At 40.2% G+C, this 17445-nt stretch overlaps 1 protein-coding gene across 1 annotated transcript in view; it reads left to right on the plus strand.

Annotated features, from left to right (window-relative positions):
• The window catches only part of LOC149017936 (golgin candidate 6-like), a 52037-nt gene that overhangs the window by 9641 nt on the left and 24951 nt on the right, over positions 1-17445 (plus strand). The window contains exons 3-15 of the mRNA XM_089152259.1: positions 7570-7700; positions 7791-7843; positions 8682-8828; positions 8944-9017; positions 9129-9198; positions 9345-9398; positions 9480-9575; positions 12618-12668; positions 12747-12833; positions 13291-13401; positions 13511-13579; positions 14581-14766; positions 15488-15591. Of these exons, the coding sequence (XP_089008385.1) occupies positions 7570-7700; positions 7791-7843; positions 8682-8828; positions 8944-9017; positions 9129-9198; positions 9345-9398; positions 9480-9575; positions 12618-12668; positions 12747-12833; positions 13291-13401; positions 13511-13579; positions 14581-14766; positions 15488-15591 (1233 nt within the window). The remainder of the gene's footprint in view (positions 1-7569; positions 7701-7790; positions 7844-8681; positions 8829-8943; positions 9018-9128; positions 9199-9344; positions 9399-9479; positions 9576-12617; positions 12669-12746; positions 12834-13290; positions 13402-13510; positions 13580-14580; positions 14767-15487; positions 15592-17445) is intronic.

The following is a 17445-nucleotide window of genomic DNA, read 5'->3' on the forward strand; positions in this document are numbered from 1 at the left end:
TTCGGCATGAAAGGGAACTTGAGCTTTGGAGGCTGGCGGAGCATTCGATGAAACTGGCAGGGGCAAAATACCTTGAGATGAGTTATTCACCGAGACAGTCGATGAGCAGGAAGAGTCGTCGTGACCAAAAGAAGCACAAGCGTCGCACCTCGACGGAATCCAATCGTAGGCTATGATTTGGTTGTAGTGCAAACCATTGTCGTCTTCAATGATGATATGAGGGGGAAGGGGTTTGGCTGCAGAGATTTCAACACAAATCCTAGCATACGAAAGACGTTCAAGTCTAATAGTCTTCAGGTCAGTGCGGAGAGGGCGACCAATCGCTGAACCAATACGGCTGAGACACTCCTGATTCCAGAAATCCAGGGGAAGGCCAGGGAGGTTAAGCCATAGGGGAATCGTATTGAAATCAACCCTGCATAGAGGCATAGAAGGCTCCCAAGATTTAATAAAAATGGGCGATTTGCCAACAAACCAGGGGGAACCTTCGATCGCTTTAGTTTTGCAAGAAGGAGAGGTAAGTTTGAACAGGAAGGTGTTGGAATCAATCAAGAAAGTACCCAGGGAACCTTGGGCCTTCCATTGCTTGGACAGGGAGGCTTTGATGATACCAAGAGGAGGGCAAGGGCCCATAAATTGGCCAAGAACAGCAAGACCCCAGTGCCGGATACTATCATGAGTGGCTTCAGCAGGACAATGAACCAAGGGGGGGAGATCCGTGGAAGGGGAGGGAGGAATGAACGAGAGATTGCAGTCATGTGTGGGGAGAGAAGGGATGGGAGAGTGAGAAGGGGAGAAAAGAGATGACCAAGCTTTAGGAGGCTGCTCATGGATGCTGGAGGAGGCAATTTCAGGAGAAAGAAAGGAAGAGGCAGAGGCTAGCGGTGGGTTACAAGGAGGGGGGAGATGGGAGGATGGAGGGGGGACGCTAGTGGACATGGTTCAGGGAGAGGCAACAAGGAAGAAGACCAAGACACCGGAACAAGGAAGAGGATCACCGGAGCACCATGACACCGGAACCAGAAACATTGTTTCTGCAAGTTATGGCTCTATCTACAGGGAACATGCTGGTTTCTAAAGTCGAAAGCATTCTCCCAAAACAATGTTACTTTGGGAAGAAGTTGGCCATCTTGTTCTGTCCTTCCATGTCCCACTTACTGGTGCTTCGGATAGAATTCTTAGTGTGAATGACAAAAACAAAGGATTTTTGACTATCTGATGCAAGTGTTGCTTTTCAAAATTTCTGAAACCACGTTTCTAATGCATTCATATCTCAATGTTCGGTTATTTATTGAAATCATCAAATATACTACATGTGACCCACCTAGCATGTTTCCTGATCCTTCAACTGTTAACCACATGGCAAGTAACAATGACTGTATTTTTATATTAATTCTGACATTTTCCATGTTAAATTCGAAGACCATTGTAAAGAAGTGATTTACAATAGTATTTCAATTTTCTTAATTTGATGGGTAGACCACTGACACAGGTTTTTCAACATGGACATGACAAACCCCGAAATTCCAGAAAAGGAGCATAGCTTAATTAATTAAACATGCTTAGCATGTTTAAATATCTCAAAAATTGGAATTCCAAGTTGTTTCACGGTGGAAGGCAACCTCATTGTGGTAGTTTGATGCTTATAAACATGGAGAATAACTTTGTATATTCTTTTGCCCTTACATATGCTATATAACATGCATTATGTACATGAAATAGACAAGTGGATAATAAGCCAGTGCATGAAATTATATGGTTTTACCTGTATTATGGTGCTTTTTAGTAAAGATTTTAATAGGAAAGAGTTGGTCAAAAATTTAGTAAGAGAAGAAAATACTCAAGTAGGACAAGTTGGGCCAGGTTGGGTAAAGGACTAATGGAGACAGGATGAAGGAGAAAGAAGGATAAAGAAGAGGGGGAAGAAGGGGAAACCTGATAAGAATCAGACATAAAAAAAGAGATGGAGAGGAAAACTATTAAGAAGAAGAAGAGGAGGAGAGGAGAGAGTGGGAGGGGGCTGCGAACGTACAATGCTCATGCTTTACTTCATTTTTCTATTCCTTGCTCAGTAAACTGATTACAAGTGTTTAAATAACAAAAGAGACATGCTTCAATACGAAAACAGCTATAGTAGGACTCTTGGTAATTTAAAACTAACAAAAAAACTGATCCTACCAGGACTCTTAGCAATTTAAAACTAACTAAAAACCTAGATATCCTACCCGAATTATAAATCTGATTACATAATTATTCTAATAGTAAATTACAAAATCCTACATTATCTCTTAAAAATCCCATGAAAACAATTCCTATTTTATCTCTTAGCAAGCTGGACTTAGGCCCACCTAATATGAAGAATTATCTCCTAGGTTACTGTTCTCGTGAACAGTAACTTTTGGTTGTGTTGCATCAAGGACACACCTTCAAACCAGTGTCTAGTTGTGTCTGTGCTAGCATTTGGCATGACACATGCAGATACATGAAAAAAGCTGGAACTAGCTGACTAATCTTTAGTTCTTCCATCCCCCTCTGGGCTTATATTGTTGGGTGTAACACGAAGGGACAAGTGGGCGCTGCATGAGCACTCCCTCCTAGGCCATGAAGTCCTCCACATCAACCCCCATCTCCTCTGCATTCTGTCTATTGGGACGACCTCCCTCCTCATCCAGTAATGGCTCTCCACTGTCCCTAATCCAGTCAACACTAAGTTATCATCATCATCCTCCATCTTAATATGATTTTCCATCGGTCTCATATTATAGTGTAAGTAGACAAGGTCCTCTAGACGCTTCACATCCAATTAGTTGCATCTCTTTGAGTGGATGAGGCTATAGGTGCTCCAATTTCGCTCACAACCAGTGGCAGAACATGTCTGGAGAGCGCGTTCGCTTGCAATCGTACTCAAGTGGGGTGAGTCACATCCAAATTGCAATCACCATTTAGCTGCAACAAATATAGACTCCAAGTCATTTCAATACTTAAATAACTAAGTTAAATATATAATTTAATAATTAAATATATAATGAATTAACTTACCCTCAGGGGCAGATTCTCGTCCCGATATGGCCACGGAATGACCGAAGCTCCTAGTGGCATCCCTAAATGTCTTTATCTAATATATAAAGAAAAGAAGAAGGAAAAAAAACAATAACTAGGTTATAATTTAGTATAAAACTATGAATTGTGAATATTAAATCACTATCTCACCTCCATAAGGATGACGGCTTGTTTAGATGGATCTGGTTCCAACTTCTCCACTACAGTTTGGACGGCATTCGTCAAATCTCTTCTCATCCCAAGATTGTCTTTGTAATGTTACTTGGGATTTAAATAGTATGTTGTGTAAGAAAAAGCAAAAATAGGAGGGAATTGTCAATCCTTAAATACTTAATAGTATGATAACACAATAAAAATTAAATTGATTCCTAGACTTAACAACTCACCAGCCTTATACAGTGGATGTTGCAGTATAGGCTCCCAAGTCCCATCTAACTTGGATAATGTCAAGGACTATCTTGTTGTTGTGTGGGTAAACCTAAGCAACTTCTTGCTTCATCCTTTCTACTATAGCCCATATATGTGGAAGGGTAGGTCTTCTTTGTTGATCTACCATCCTCAACACATGCACCATAGGCTCAAGCATCTTCACCACTATCCTCACATTATGCCAGAAACTGTCATCGAGTATGGTCAACTGTGGTATCCTTCCTCTTATGAATGAAGAACCCTCCCAGTTAAACCACTACTTTGATGCGAATATGCTCCTAAAGCTAGTCTTCCTACTCTCAAAGCTCTACAGTGCTATCCAATTGGTAACAAATCTAGTTATGCCTGGTCTCACTAAGTCACCCTGACACTTGTTGCTATCATTTTTAATGCATATGTGTGGTTAGAGATGAATGTGCTAACTTGTCGAGCTTGCTTCATGGTCTTTTTCACAAGCTTGACCTTTCCGATGTCCTTTAGCTTTAGGTCAATGTAGTGAGCAGCACATGGAGTCCAATATATCTGTCCATCCATCAAGGCATCAATACAAAGTTATAAAGTGTACATGTAATGTAAATATATGTATTTAAAAATAAAAATTAGTACTAGAAGTAGAAGGGGTTTTGATACCTAGGGTTCCCATGCATCTTCAACTCAGCTTTCTTTAGTTGGAGCCATTGTCAGTCACAATTTGGATCACATTCTCCACTCCAACCTCCTTCACCACTTGCTTTAATAATTTATAAATGTATTTTACATTCTTCTTCTCACTAGATGCATCTACTGACTTGAGGAACATTGTCCCCCCATCACAATTCAACATGAAATTGATGATGGACTGTCTAGTGAGACCAGTCCAACCATCATCCATCACAATCACTCTATAATAAGCCCACATGGGCTTTATTCCATTAATATACTCATTTATCTCCTCCTTATGCTTAGGCAAATAGACATTATATATCTCATATGGAGTGGGTCCCTTTACACCACTTTCAAACCTGCCTATCTCCTCAATCATATCCCTATAGTAGGGCCCTTAGGCTGTATGTGCTGGAATACTATGGCAATAAGGCCATTTGGAGAAAGCCATCCCCACTTTCTCCTTCACAGTCTCCCATAAGTGCTTTAACTTTCTCTGCTTTTGCTCAGGCCTCTTAAATAGGGCCGGATCACTGTGAAGAATCTCCAAATCCGGATTTGTATGATGTGCTGATGAAGTTCAACCCCTTATTGGGGACCGTGGGATAGGAGCCTCCTACCTCACACTCTGACTCCTCCTTATAGGGACTTAGGAGCTGCTTGTGTTTACTATACCTATCCATATAGGGACTTAGGAGTTGTTTGTGCTTACCATACCTGCTGGCTCTCTAGAGGACCCACAACCCATGGACCTCTATTGCCTCCTCATGTCATCAATCCTCTGTTGCTTCCTACTCATCATCATCGCCCTCCTGATCTGTTAGGCTTTTTGGTCAAGGTCACATCCATACTCTCCTGGCTCTTCTAAATCATAATCCTCTGGCTCTTGAAGGTCATCTAGGTATGCATCCTCGAACTCCTCCCTCTGTGTTCTCTTCTCTTTCCTCTTTTGCTTTCCCCCACTTAAGTATGAGGCCATTGCCTTGTTGACCTCTGAGAGCATCTTTTGGCACCCTACTACATTCATGTTTCCACCAGCTAGATGCACCTTCGATCTAGTGGCTCCACCTCCTCCTATTTGTTTCTTGCAGTAATTACACTTGTTCTTCCTCTTATCAGTTGTCAGTGGCCTCCTATGTTGCCAAGCTATATTTGACATCTTTGAAAGAGAGTGCCTGACACAAGAAATATACACTAAGTATCTTGAAAAGCTCCACAATATGCTCCAAAAATTATATACATGCTTCTAATAATAACCTCCTATTTTTAAAGATAAAACAAAAATAAATAAGTATTTTTTAATATCTAAATAATTTTAAAATATATAAAATACACACTAGTTATCAAGCTCCACAACATGCTTAAAAAATTGCATACATGCTTCCACTAATACTCTCCTATTTTTAAATTTAAAACAAAAATTAATTATTTTTTTAATATTTGAATATTTTTTAAATTATTTAAATATATATATTAACTATAGTAAAAAATAGATAATTAACAGGAAAAAAAATTGATTCAACACCTACTATACATATACATTTTTAGCAATATGCATAATTTACAAAATAATTTTTAGTAATAGAAAAATAAAAAAATAGTAGGAAGAACATAAAATTAATTTTGACACTACAAATTCATAGATCAACACTCTAAAGTAAACATACTTAAATTTGGAAGCAATCCAAGAAGATTTAAGGCACAAACAAAACAAAAATAAAAAAATGAGGAAGTTGGTTACTCACCTTCTTTGATTCTCAAAATCCCAACAATGGAGGAGCAAGATTGGAGAAGGAATGCAAAGGAGTTGTTAAAATGGGTGAAATGGGGGTAGAATCCAAGAGAAATAAAAATAGGTTGAAATCTCACTAGCAATATCGCACGAAATCGCGAAACCTGCAAAATAATGCAAGTTTCGATAAAAAATGGTGATTTTTATAACCTGCCCTGTATCGTTTCGGGTCGTTATGAAACGATACAAAATTTCGTGTTGTATTGATCGAAATTCCATATCATTTCTATACCCCTGGCATCCGATGGGAGTTCTCTATACCCTCCTGGGTCCCCGTGCTGCCTACGAGACCCGTATCCCCAAAACTTGCACCCTGGATTGTTTCATCTCCAACGGTTCGTGGATCCCACTCCCTCATCCCAGCCTCTCTCTAGTTTGGAGTTCCCTTCCACCTATCTCCAGCCAACCCTCGGACATCACTATTTGGTCCCCCTCTCCCACCAAATCATTCACCACGGCCTCAGCCTGGAACCTCCTTCGATCCCATCACCCCCCTGTCCCCTGGTCCCGGTTAGTTTGGTTTAGAGGTCACATCCCCCGCCATGCTCTCACCCTTTGGAGGGCTCTCAATCTTGCCCTCCCTACCCAATCTTTTCTCATTAGCCGCCACATTCCCGCCAACCCTTCATGTTCCCTTTGTTGGATTGCCTCTGAGGACACTGAGCACATTTTCTTCTCCTGCCCCCTTTCCCGTTCCATTTGGAACAGAGCCCTCTCCTCCATTTGGCCTCGCGCTCGTCGATCTCTTGGGTTTGCTAGGGATTGGTCATGGATTTTGAGGAACTTTGCCGGTCACTCTATTTGCGATTGTCTCGGCAGGCTAGTCTTCGGTGCCATCATCCACCATCTTTGGTGGGAGTGTAACATTAGAAAATGGACCTCCAAATCTCGTTCTCTGGAGCTGATTTGGAACGCCATCTACTTTGATGTATCTTCCAGATTGTTGTCTATCCCCCTTCCCCCTGTGGCGGACTCCCCCAGAAATAGATTAATTGTTAGTTTCTGGGATCTCCACTCATCTTTTACCCCCTGCTTGAGTACTTTGTGCTACTTGGTCTGTGGCTTTGTATTGCTTGTTGTCTTTAATATAATTATTTATTCATCCAAAAAAAAAAAAACGAACAATTTTGTATTCCTATCTTTGTATTTCGTTTTGTTTTGAAAAACGCAGGCATTTCGACAATTTTGGTTGAATTTTTTTCTATGGTTGTGTCAAGGATTAGGATGCACCTTCAAACCAGTGTCTAGTTGTGTCTGTGCTAGCATCTGGCATGACACATGCAGATACAGGAAAAAAGCTGGAACCAGCTGACTAATCTTTAGTTCTTCCATCCCCCTCTGGGCTTATATTGTTGGGTGTAGCTATTCCTTCCTATTAGTAACTTATTTTTTAAAATAAATAGAACAATTTTGTTCTAAAAGACAAAAAATAAGGGAGCCCTGGTAATCATTTTAATATGTTTCTGAGATACAAATGTGGAGCACTTTTTATATTTGCATCATGTCTCTTTCGGCCTCAGAGGGTTGTAGCCGTTTTTGTCTTTTCTCCCTCCTCAGTTGATTGCTTATTGTTGCTGGGTATGCTAGTTTGGATGTATGCCCACATGTGTATTTCTCTGATGAATGTGTTGTATTGCTTGTTTCAGTAGCTATGTAGAACGCTTGCTCGACCGTATTAGCAATGGTGTCTTAGCAGAGGACAGGCGTACTGCTATTGCTGAACTTCAGTCTGTTGTTGCTGAAAGTCATTTTGCTCAGCTTGCTTTTGGGGCAATGGGTGATTGCTTGTTTCTTGCTTGAAAAGAAAAATTCAAGATGCATTTACTGTATATACAGGTCATGCATTTTCTGTGTATTTTTTTTGCAGGCTTCCCAGTGCTTATGGGCATTTTGAAGGAAGAACGCGATGATGTAGAAATGGTGACTAATTCTTCTTATTGTTTTTAGTTATATTTTTATAACAGGTGTCTGATTTGATAAACCATTTTTCATTTTTTATTTGAGATCTCACTTTACAACAATAATATTGTCGATCTAAGAGTGCTCTGGGAGCCTCATTCACAGTAGAATCACAGGTTGTCCTAAAAAGTATGTTATACTCCCAATTATAGCAACTATGAAGATAAGACTTATAAGACATATATGTGGAATGATGCTACAGGAAGCATAATGGAAGATTCCTCCACCATTTTTGGTAGTATTTTGAGAAACTTTTGCCATTGAAAGCACATGAGGTCAAACTTTTCTGTGGCTGGCAACTTGTTGCGGTGGAATGAGTAGGGCAGCAGATTTTCTGCTGCTTAGAGACTTTTGTGGAAAATTAATACCATCCTTTTTTGTAAGAACCCCTCTAGATTGACCACTTTGCCCTTGCTCACATCAGCCTCACTCTGTATATTTCAGTCTCTGCCGTTAAATAATGGCCCTTGAATTTAAGAATCCTCCAGATAAGAATGAGTAGGAAGAGGATTTCTCTTTTTCCCACTTCGGCCTTCTAAATTGCCAGCTTACCAGGGAGAAATACACAACTCATATGGACTACCAATTTCTCCAAGTATAAATGTATTTGTGAACAAAGTTGCATGTGTTTCCTCGAAAAGGCAATACATGGGAGCTTCTACTCATCTGTAAAGAAATGCTATACTTTCTGTTACCTTTTGTTTCTGGTAATCAGTTCTATGCTTTTCATATAAAACATGTTCTCACCTCTATGTTTGTTTTTGGGATAATTAATATGCTTTTGACTTCATGTGCGCAGGTTCGTGGTGCTCTAGAAACCATTGTAAGTGCTTTGACTCCTATTGAACGTACACGGGGACCAAAGAATGAAGTTCAAGCAGCTTTGATGAACTCTGATTTGCTTTCCAGAGAAGTTGAAAACATTTCTCTGATTTTAAGTTTGTTGGTGAGAGTTCTCTAGTCTATTCTATATTTTTAAATTGATATTTGCACGTTGCATTTTAGGTTTCAATGTGTCATGTGCCTACCTGTGAAACATTGTCCTTTTGGTACTTTGGCAGTCAGATGAAGACTTTTATGTTCGGTACTATACACTTCAACTTTTGACAGGACTTTTAACAAATTCTCCCAATAGGTATCCTGTTTTCTGCTGTAATTTTATTGTTTGACCTGTTATCCAGTATTGCTTATGCCTGTTATTCATCCAGTGTCTTGACATAAAGTTGTCCTGAGGTTGTTGTTTCAGGCTGCAAGAAGCAATTCTTACCATTCCTCGTGGAATAACTCGTCTTATGGATATGCTTATGGATCGTGAGGTATGCTCCTTTATAATTATGCTACGATGTGCTTCAGAACTGACCTATGATTCTTTTGTTTGTCTCTCTCTCAGACCAACACATGGATTTGTTCATGTCGGTCATGCAACTACTTTTGAACTTAAATTTGTTACTCTGATTGGCAGGTTATACGAAATGAGGCTTTGTTACTTCTTACTCACTTGACCCGTGAAGCTGAGGTTGTATTCTACCTCAGCACCATTCATATTTGTTATTTATAATTTCTTTGAGTGCTGATCATTTAACCTCCTAACTTACAGGAAATTCAAAAAATTGTTGTCTTTGAGGGTGCATTTGAGAAGATATTTAGCATTATTAAAGAGGAAGGAGGTTCTGAAGGAGGTGTCGTTGTGCAGGTACGTTTTTATGAGCTTTCATCCAATATTCCAATGTACAAATCTGTTAGTGGATAAGCTACCATGATCCTTTTATTAAAGCTGTATTGAAGTTAATGATCCTTCTGTACCTAATTAGATAAGTGCTACCTGAGGTTGTGTGGATTTTTTCTTCTCCATTTATGGAGGGAGCCCGTTAATCTAGACTGAGTTTATCATGCATTCTGTGCTCTATTATTAAAATGCCCTTCATGGCCCTTGTAGTATTATCATTATCGGTCATGCAGTTGAAGATTTTACTTATTAGTAAAATGAATTTACCATTAGAAAATGGCAGAAAGAAATTTCAGTTAAAGAAAAAAGTGAAGTGGAAGATAAGCTCTTGGTATTCATGGGGGAAACTCATAATTGCCTAAAATCTCTCTTTTTTTTTTTTGTGTGGCTTGAGCCATAGGCACTGTCTTTTATAATGCATCTTGATAGAAGTTCCTTCATTTTCTTCACTATTTTTATGAGTCTAATTTTGATGCTAGTGAATTTTTTCTTTTGGATGAATAAATAATATATTAAAAGCAACAGACAACACAACAGGAGAAGATTACAAAGGGACCGAAATAAAAAAAGGGGGGGGGGAGGAGCAAGGAGCTCAAGAGGGGGAGATGAGAGAACAGCTGAGGCCCCAAAAACTAGCAATTAACCTATTTCTGGGGGGTGTCGGCAACATGGGGATGGGGGGAGGGATAGCAATCTAAAAGATACATCAAAGTAGATGGCTTTCCAATTCAAGTCTCAGGAACAAGATTTGGGAGTTCATCTTCTAAGGTTGCACTCCCACCAAATGTGATGGATGGTGGCACTAAAGACTAACTTGCCAAGGCGATCGCATATAGAGTGACCGGCAAAGTTCCTTGAGATCCAAGACCAATCACGAACAAACCCATGTGGGCGTCTCGAGCGAGGCCAAATGGATGCAAGGGCTCTATTCCAAAGGGGACAGGAGAAGAAAAGGTGTTCAATGTCCTCTGAACCACTCCAGCAAAGGGTACAGCTAGGGTTGGCGGGGATATGGCGGCTGATAAGGAAGGATTGGGTAGGGAGAGCATGGTTGAAAGGTCTCCAAAGGGTGAGGGTATGACGGGGGATGTGAACCAAACCAAGTGGGACTAGGGGACAGGGGGATGGGGAGAGCGGAGAAGGCTCCATGCGGAGGAAGTGATAAAGGATTTGGACAGCAAAGGGGACCAAATGGTGGTATCTCAGGGAAGGTTAAGGATATGAGGGAGAAAATTCCAAATATGTGTGAGATTGGGGAGGGGGAGAGGGGACCAGGCCCCTTGAAAGATGAAGATGTCAAGGGTGGTAGTTTTAGGGATGCGGGTCTTATAGACTGTGCAGGGACCAAGAAGGGTAAAGAGAATGCCCAACGGATGCCAAGGGTCAAGCCAAAAAAGGGTGGAGGAACCAAGTGAGACTTGGACAGATATGGTTGAGAGAGCACGGGCCTGAAGGAGAAGAATCTTCCTCCAGATCCAAGGAGGATTTGACGGGCAAGAAGCAATCTAGATAGAATCCTGTTTGAGAATGTAAGAATAGACCCAATAGACCCAGATGGACTCATGCTTGGTAGCAATCTTCCAAATGAGCTTAAGGAGGCAGGCCAAGTTAACGTCAAGGATGCAACGAATGCCAAGGCCACCCTCAGCTTTGGGATGACAGACCGCCGCCCAGGAGATGGGATGAAGGAATTTGGAAGCTTCTTGAACTTTCCAAAAGAAAGCACATAAGAGGGACTCCATAGATTGGATAATGGATTTGGGGAAAAAAATACCACTCCAATAAAGATAAGAAGATTGGAGGACATATTGAATGAGCACCACTCTCCCAGCATAGGATAAAAGTTTTCCTTTCTAGAGTTGAAGCTTTTTCCTAATATGATCAAGCATGGGGGAGCAGTGGTGGCGGGTGAGCCTACTGGGGATGAGAGAGAAACCAAGGTAGGTCACAGGGAAGGAGCCAAGACTGAACCCCTGAGAGCTGCAGAAGAGAGGCTCGGGTAGAATCCGAGACACCGGAGAGAAAGAGAGTGGATTTGCTGAGGTTGACACGGAGGTCGGAAAGATATTCAAAGGAGGAGGGGAGGAAAGAATGGGGGAGTCGAGATGGATTGATGGTCAGCTTTGGAGAAGATTATGCGATCGTCCGCAAAAGTGAGGTGGGTAAGGTTTGTGGATCTGCACTTGGGAATGGGAGAGATGAGGAGCTGATCCATATTTGATTGGAGGATACGGGAGAGTACCTCGAGAGCCAGGGTGAAGAAGCGGGGGAAAGAGGGCAGCCTTAGTGAATTCCCACCTTGGAGGGGAAGTAGCTAGCAGGGGAGCCATTTGTGATGATGGAGAAGTAAGGGGTGGAGATACAAATCTCAATGTAGTGGATAAAAGCCGGAGGGAATCCCATAGCAGAGAGGACCTCGCTAATGAAATCCCAACGGATCGAAGGCTTTGTGAAGGTCCACTTTCAGAAGAGCAGCCGGGGAGTGAGAAGATTTATCAAAACCTCGAACAATTTCCACACAAAGGAGAATATTGTTGGAGATGCTCCGACCCAAAATGAAAGCAGATTGGTTAGGGCTCACAAGAGATGGAATAACCTTCTTGATTCGATTGGCAAGGATTTTGGATATGAATTTGTAGATGACATTGCAGAGGGAAATGGGGCGGAAATCGGAAAGGGAGGAGGCTCCAGGCTTCTTGGGAATGAGACAGAGGAAAGTTTGGTTAATGGAGGAGAGCTGGGAAGGATTGAGAAAAAAGCTCCGGATGGTGTGGACAAGATCATCCACAATGAAGTCCCATACTAAACATTTTTGTCTAAATGAACCATGACTACTTTATACTACTACAGCCATGATCCTTTTTGTCTTTTTGAGTAACCCAATCTTTTTCCTTGTGTAATTGTTCCAATCATTTTTTTCCCCATGGACTATGAGTCTTCAAAATTGCTTTAACTGGTTGAATTAAAAATTTCTTGATTCCAGCAATACTAATGTCTTTGTTTACACAGGACTGTCTTGAACTGTTAAACAATCTTATTCGTAACAACGGATCTAATCAGGTTTGTTATTTATTTTAAATTTAAATTCGGTTCCTGTTTTTCCATTGTGTGAGTGATCGTGCTTTTTGTTTTGCTCAGATACTATTGAGGGAAACTATTGGCTTTGAGCCTTTAATATCAATTTTGAGGCTCCGCGGCAGTGCATACAAATTTACCCAACAAAAGGTAGGAAAACAAATTCAATAGTTTTTCGATTTATCTGTTGTTCATTTTAATTAATGTGAACTCTAGTGGTAACTGAGGTTGGCGAATAAAAAAGGTTGTAACCTTTCTTTTTTGCCCATCAGTGTAATGCATATTTTTTCTTCTTCCAATCAGTAAATCCTGTCATTTCACATGCTTAGTGTTCGGCTTTTAATAATTATACGATGACGAGTCAGTTTTGGATTATTTTCAGAACATTTTTTACTCTTACATCGTATAACTTTTAGGAATAAGAAGAGAAAATTGAAAAGAAGCTCAACTTTCTCTCATTGTGGTGGCTACAAGATGCAACCTTTAATAAATTTAAACTTTTCTTAGAATTAGTATTTCTTGGGATGCAGAGATCTTGTCCTTACATGGGTATCTCGTGTTTGGTTTTCCTTATCTATTTGCATGAAAAAACTTATGATGCTGGTAGGCTGTAAATCTGCTCAGTGCATTAGAGTCCATTAAGTTGCTACTGATTGGAGGTCAGGAGGCTGGACCCAGAAATGCGGACAGGTTTACTAACCAAAGAGTCTTGTGTCAGGTTTGTATTCAAAGATCTTAACCAATTCAAGTTGTACTTTTCAGACTTCCTCTTTTGAACTTCTCAACCTAATAATGTCTCATTTGCTATTGTCTTAATTCAATTGTAGAAAGCCTTGGATTCTCTTCTAATGTTGGGAGTTGAGAGCCAATGGGCTGCAGTTGCTGTGCGCTGTGCGGTAAGATGAACATTTCTTTGAGGACCATGCATATAGGCATATATAACTAGGTTGAGGTTTCCTTGAATTATATTGAGTTGGCATATAGACCTTTTTTAAAATTGTCATAGCCTAGCAAAGCAGACAAGGTCTTAGATCCTTCAAGAAAGAGCAGGTATCTACGTGCCACTTTCATGTTATGGCATCTTCATGCCAATCCAACCGGTGAAAAATCACGGTTCATCTACGGGGGCTACACATGGTCAGCAATGGATCAGAGTGAGAACCATGGAGACACCATAGCATGTAAATGACTACAGCATGAAGAAAATTTGCATCACTCTGTTTTTGCAACAAGAAAATCAGAATGTGTTTTGACTAAGTTGGTTGTATGGTTTTTACTGTTTACTCCCAGTCATCTGTTCTCACCTTTTTGAATGCTTGTCCATGATGATGAACTGGAACCCCATAAAAGGTTGTAAGTGAATATTTGAGTTGTGATGGGAGTGTCAACCTCTACTACTGATGGGCTCTACATAACGATTTCGAACTCAGGATCTAAAGATTATTTATTACCTGTAAGAAGAAAAGCTTCGCTGTTTAAGTGTACTTTTTGCAAATACTGTATATGATTTCTTTACATATTGCATTTAATAGATTCAGAAGACGTAAGAAATGTAAAAGCAATAGAGTAATAATATACTCTGGTCTAGATTTTCCAGTTTTCAGTTCAACTCCTTCAAGAAGAAGCTGTTTTCTGTCTTTCCTTTATTTTAATAATTTCTTTTATTATTCCCCTGGAGAATAACTTCAGATTTTAGGTAAACTGTGAACTCCACTATGCTTAGTGACCTCTAAAATGATGACCTCATCTCATGCCCTGCATCCTAGCAGTACGCAGGGCAGGACCATGCCACAGAGGATTCGGATGTGTTCAAGTCTCAATAATATAAATGCATTTATGTGACTTTAAAATATGGACAAGTTCATGTAATGAGATTTAAAAATATGAAAAATTTCAGGCACTTCAATGTATCGGTGATTTGGTTGCTCGAAATCCTCAAAATCTTGACACCCTTGCTAGTAAATTACTTGGAGATGAACCAGATGTTGAACCAGCCCTGAATTCAATCCTGCGAATCCTTTTGCGTGCTTCCAGTTTACAGGAGTTCATAGCAGCTGACTATGTTTTCAAGTGCTTTTGTGAGGTTTGTTTCTTACTGTAAACTTTAACATTGTAGTGCTCCCAGTTTACAACTAGCTGACCATATTTTTAAGTTATGTGTGAGGTTGGTCTCTTGCGGTGACTCAAACTTCATAGTAGTCATTTCCTTTTAAATACAGTGTATTGAGTATAAGGAAGAAGAAGCCATTGGTTGTACATGGTGATTGAATTATGTTGGAAAGTGAGTGGTTTGAGAGTTTGGCTTCTGTGCTGCTGATCTACACCCCAATAATTTGAGAGTATCATCCTGGTCTGTCTAAAGAGAAGAGAGATGAGAAAGTACCCTACCAAAATCTATTTCTCATGATATATTAAGATTTTATTTCCACAGCATTTAGCTTGCTGTAATTTTGTATTGGCATCATATTACATTCTTGCTCAAGTACGTGGATGAATGTGTTGGAATATCCAGACACAATAATATGGAGAGCTTAGGTTCATGAAAGAGGGAATTTTGATATGAGATCAGAGACTGTATAGAGCAGGAAATAGGTATTACAAAATTTGCATGGTCTTCTATTGTTTTTTCTTGTTATATTGTGCCTTATATTTTATCTAGTATGGCCTCAAATAGAGCTGATTGGAAGGCAAGCATCCTTGTGGCTGACCCCATTTAGTGGGGACAAGGCTTGTTGTTGTTGTTGTTGTTGTTGTCGTATTGTGTCTTATGTTGTAATGCAATGCTTCCCACTTTGTTAATTCAGGGAAATGCCGATGGTCAAGCAATGTTGGCATCCACGATGATTCCCCAACCGCAATCAATGACTCATGCTCCTCTTGAGGAAGACGTTAAGATGTCTTTTGGAAGGTTTCTTAGCATCTTAACAATCTTGTTAACTTAGGGTCTTTTGACTATCATCTTTCATTTTGTTTTTATTCTTAAAAAATTTAAAAGTTCATGATTGAAAATCTTTCTTTAATGAAATGATAAAAACCTTTGGTGGACTGTTTAGCATAATTTGTTGTAAATATAGAATAGTTTTGATAGCTGAATAGGTTTAAATGGTTTTTTAGCATCTTTGAAGAAATGACAGAAACTCTCATAAATTGTTTTTGTGCTAGGTAAAGAATTTGCCCTTAACAAATCTTCTTTCCAAAATCAACTCAAATTAGTAACAGGTTAGGGACTGGATTTCTGTTCTTTGACATATGCTACCATAATGTAAGTGCTGACCAATATAGGCTGATATGTGTCAACATTGGTTGATACCGGTGCGATACGTTACCAATAATGTCTTTTTCCTTAGAAATTAGTATGTCTTGTTTGGTATTGTGATGTAAACCAGGTTTAGGGCTAAAGGGTAAATTGGTAATTCCCTAGACTTAGAGTTTGCCCAGGAGGTTCCAATGAAAGAGGGAAGGATTTTAGGGTTTCTAATAGGGTTTAGAACCTTCTGAATGTAAACTTCAGACCTGAATCCTTTTGTAATTTTGAAGTTCAGATTTGAAATTTGAATTTCAAAGGTTAGTTTAGGGTTTTGGCTCGGGGAAGAAGGCTCAATTCCCTATGTTCTGTAATGGCAGAATTTTTCTCAGTCTTAAGCTTTCCCCCAGAGTATGAATTGATGAACAGAACTTCACAATTCAAAATTCTGCAACTTCAAATTTTCTGCAATTTCTCAAGGCTAAAGATGAACTGCTGAATTTCTAAATTCAATGGAATAGAACATAACTGCAGAAAATAATGATAGGACCAGAGTCTATGGCTTCCTGCGATTCTAGTGAGAGTGAAAGGGGTGGAGAAGGGACTGGGGATTCAGGTTAGGATTTGGCTGCCGTGGAAGAGAAGGAAGGGAAGGGAGGCCTGCGGATGCCAGGGTAAGTAGGGGAAGGGGCTGGGGAGGCCATGGGGGTTAGGGGAAGGGTTTAAAGGACTCGTGGGACCTAGGGGATGTTGCTGAATTGAAGCAGCAGCAGGGCCAGGGGGTTGGGGAGGGTTGCGCAAGGCAGGGGAGGTGGAGGATGGACTTCTGTTTTTTTTTTTTGGGGGGGGGGGGGGGGGGGGGGGAAGGGGAGGTGGGGAATGGGCTGTGAGTCTGTGACTGACTTAGTTTGCTGGAAACTTGAAGGAGCTTGCTGGACTTGATGGTTTAATCTTTAGAACTTGAATGCTGCTTGAATGCTGGAATCAAGTTGAGAACTCTCTCAAAGACAACCACAAGGTCCCCCTCAAAGGAACCCTGCCACTCATTTAGGCGATTACCAATCAAATTCTTAAATCATGTGGTCTGAAAATAATAATGCATGAAGAGGCTATTTATAGCCTACAATAACAGACTAACTCCAACTAGGTTTTCCTTACTTACATATTGGACTGGACGCTTATCCAAAACTCCTAACGGATAAGGAATCTTATCTTATCTAATCCACTAAATAGGAATCCTTCAAAAACAACTTCAACTCAAAATAAAATACTCCAAACAAACCCAAACCTGACTTAATGAAATTCCTAAATTAATTTTAGGGTATACTAAGGGATAAAATGCCCAAAATACCCCTTATAAAGGGTTTGGGTATTTTGGCCCCAATCCCTCTCCACCCTCTATTCTATCCCCTCCCATGATGAAATCCTTCTAGCCATCCGATCCCCACAAATCCAATCATGCTCCCGGCCTGGATGGGTTTAATATGGGCTTCTTCTCTAGTGCCTGGGATACTATTG

This window comes from Hakea prostrata, chromosome 4, assembly GCF_041222555.1.
Source record: "Hakea prostrata isolate BN-2017 chromosome 4, UWA_Hpros_2, whole genome shotgun sequence".
NCBI lineage: Eukaryota > Viridiplantae > Streptophyta > Magnoliopsida > Proteales > Proteaceae > Hakea > Hakea prostrata.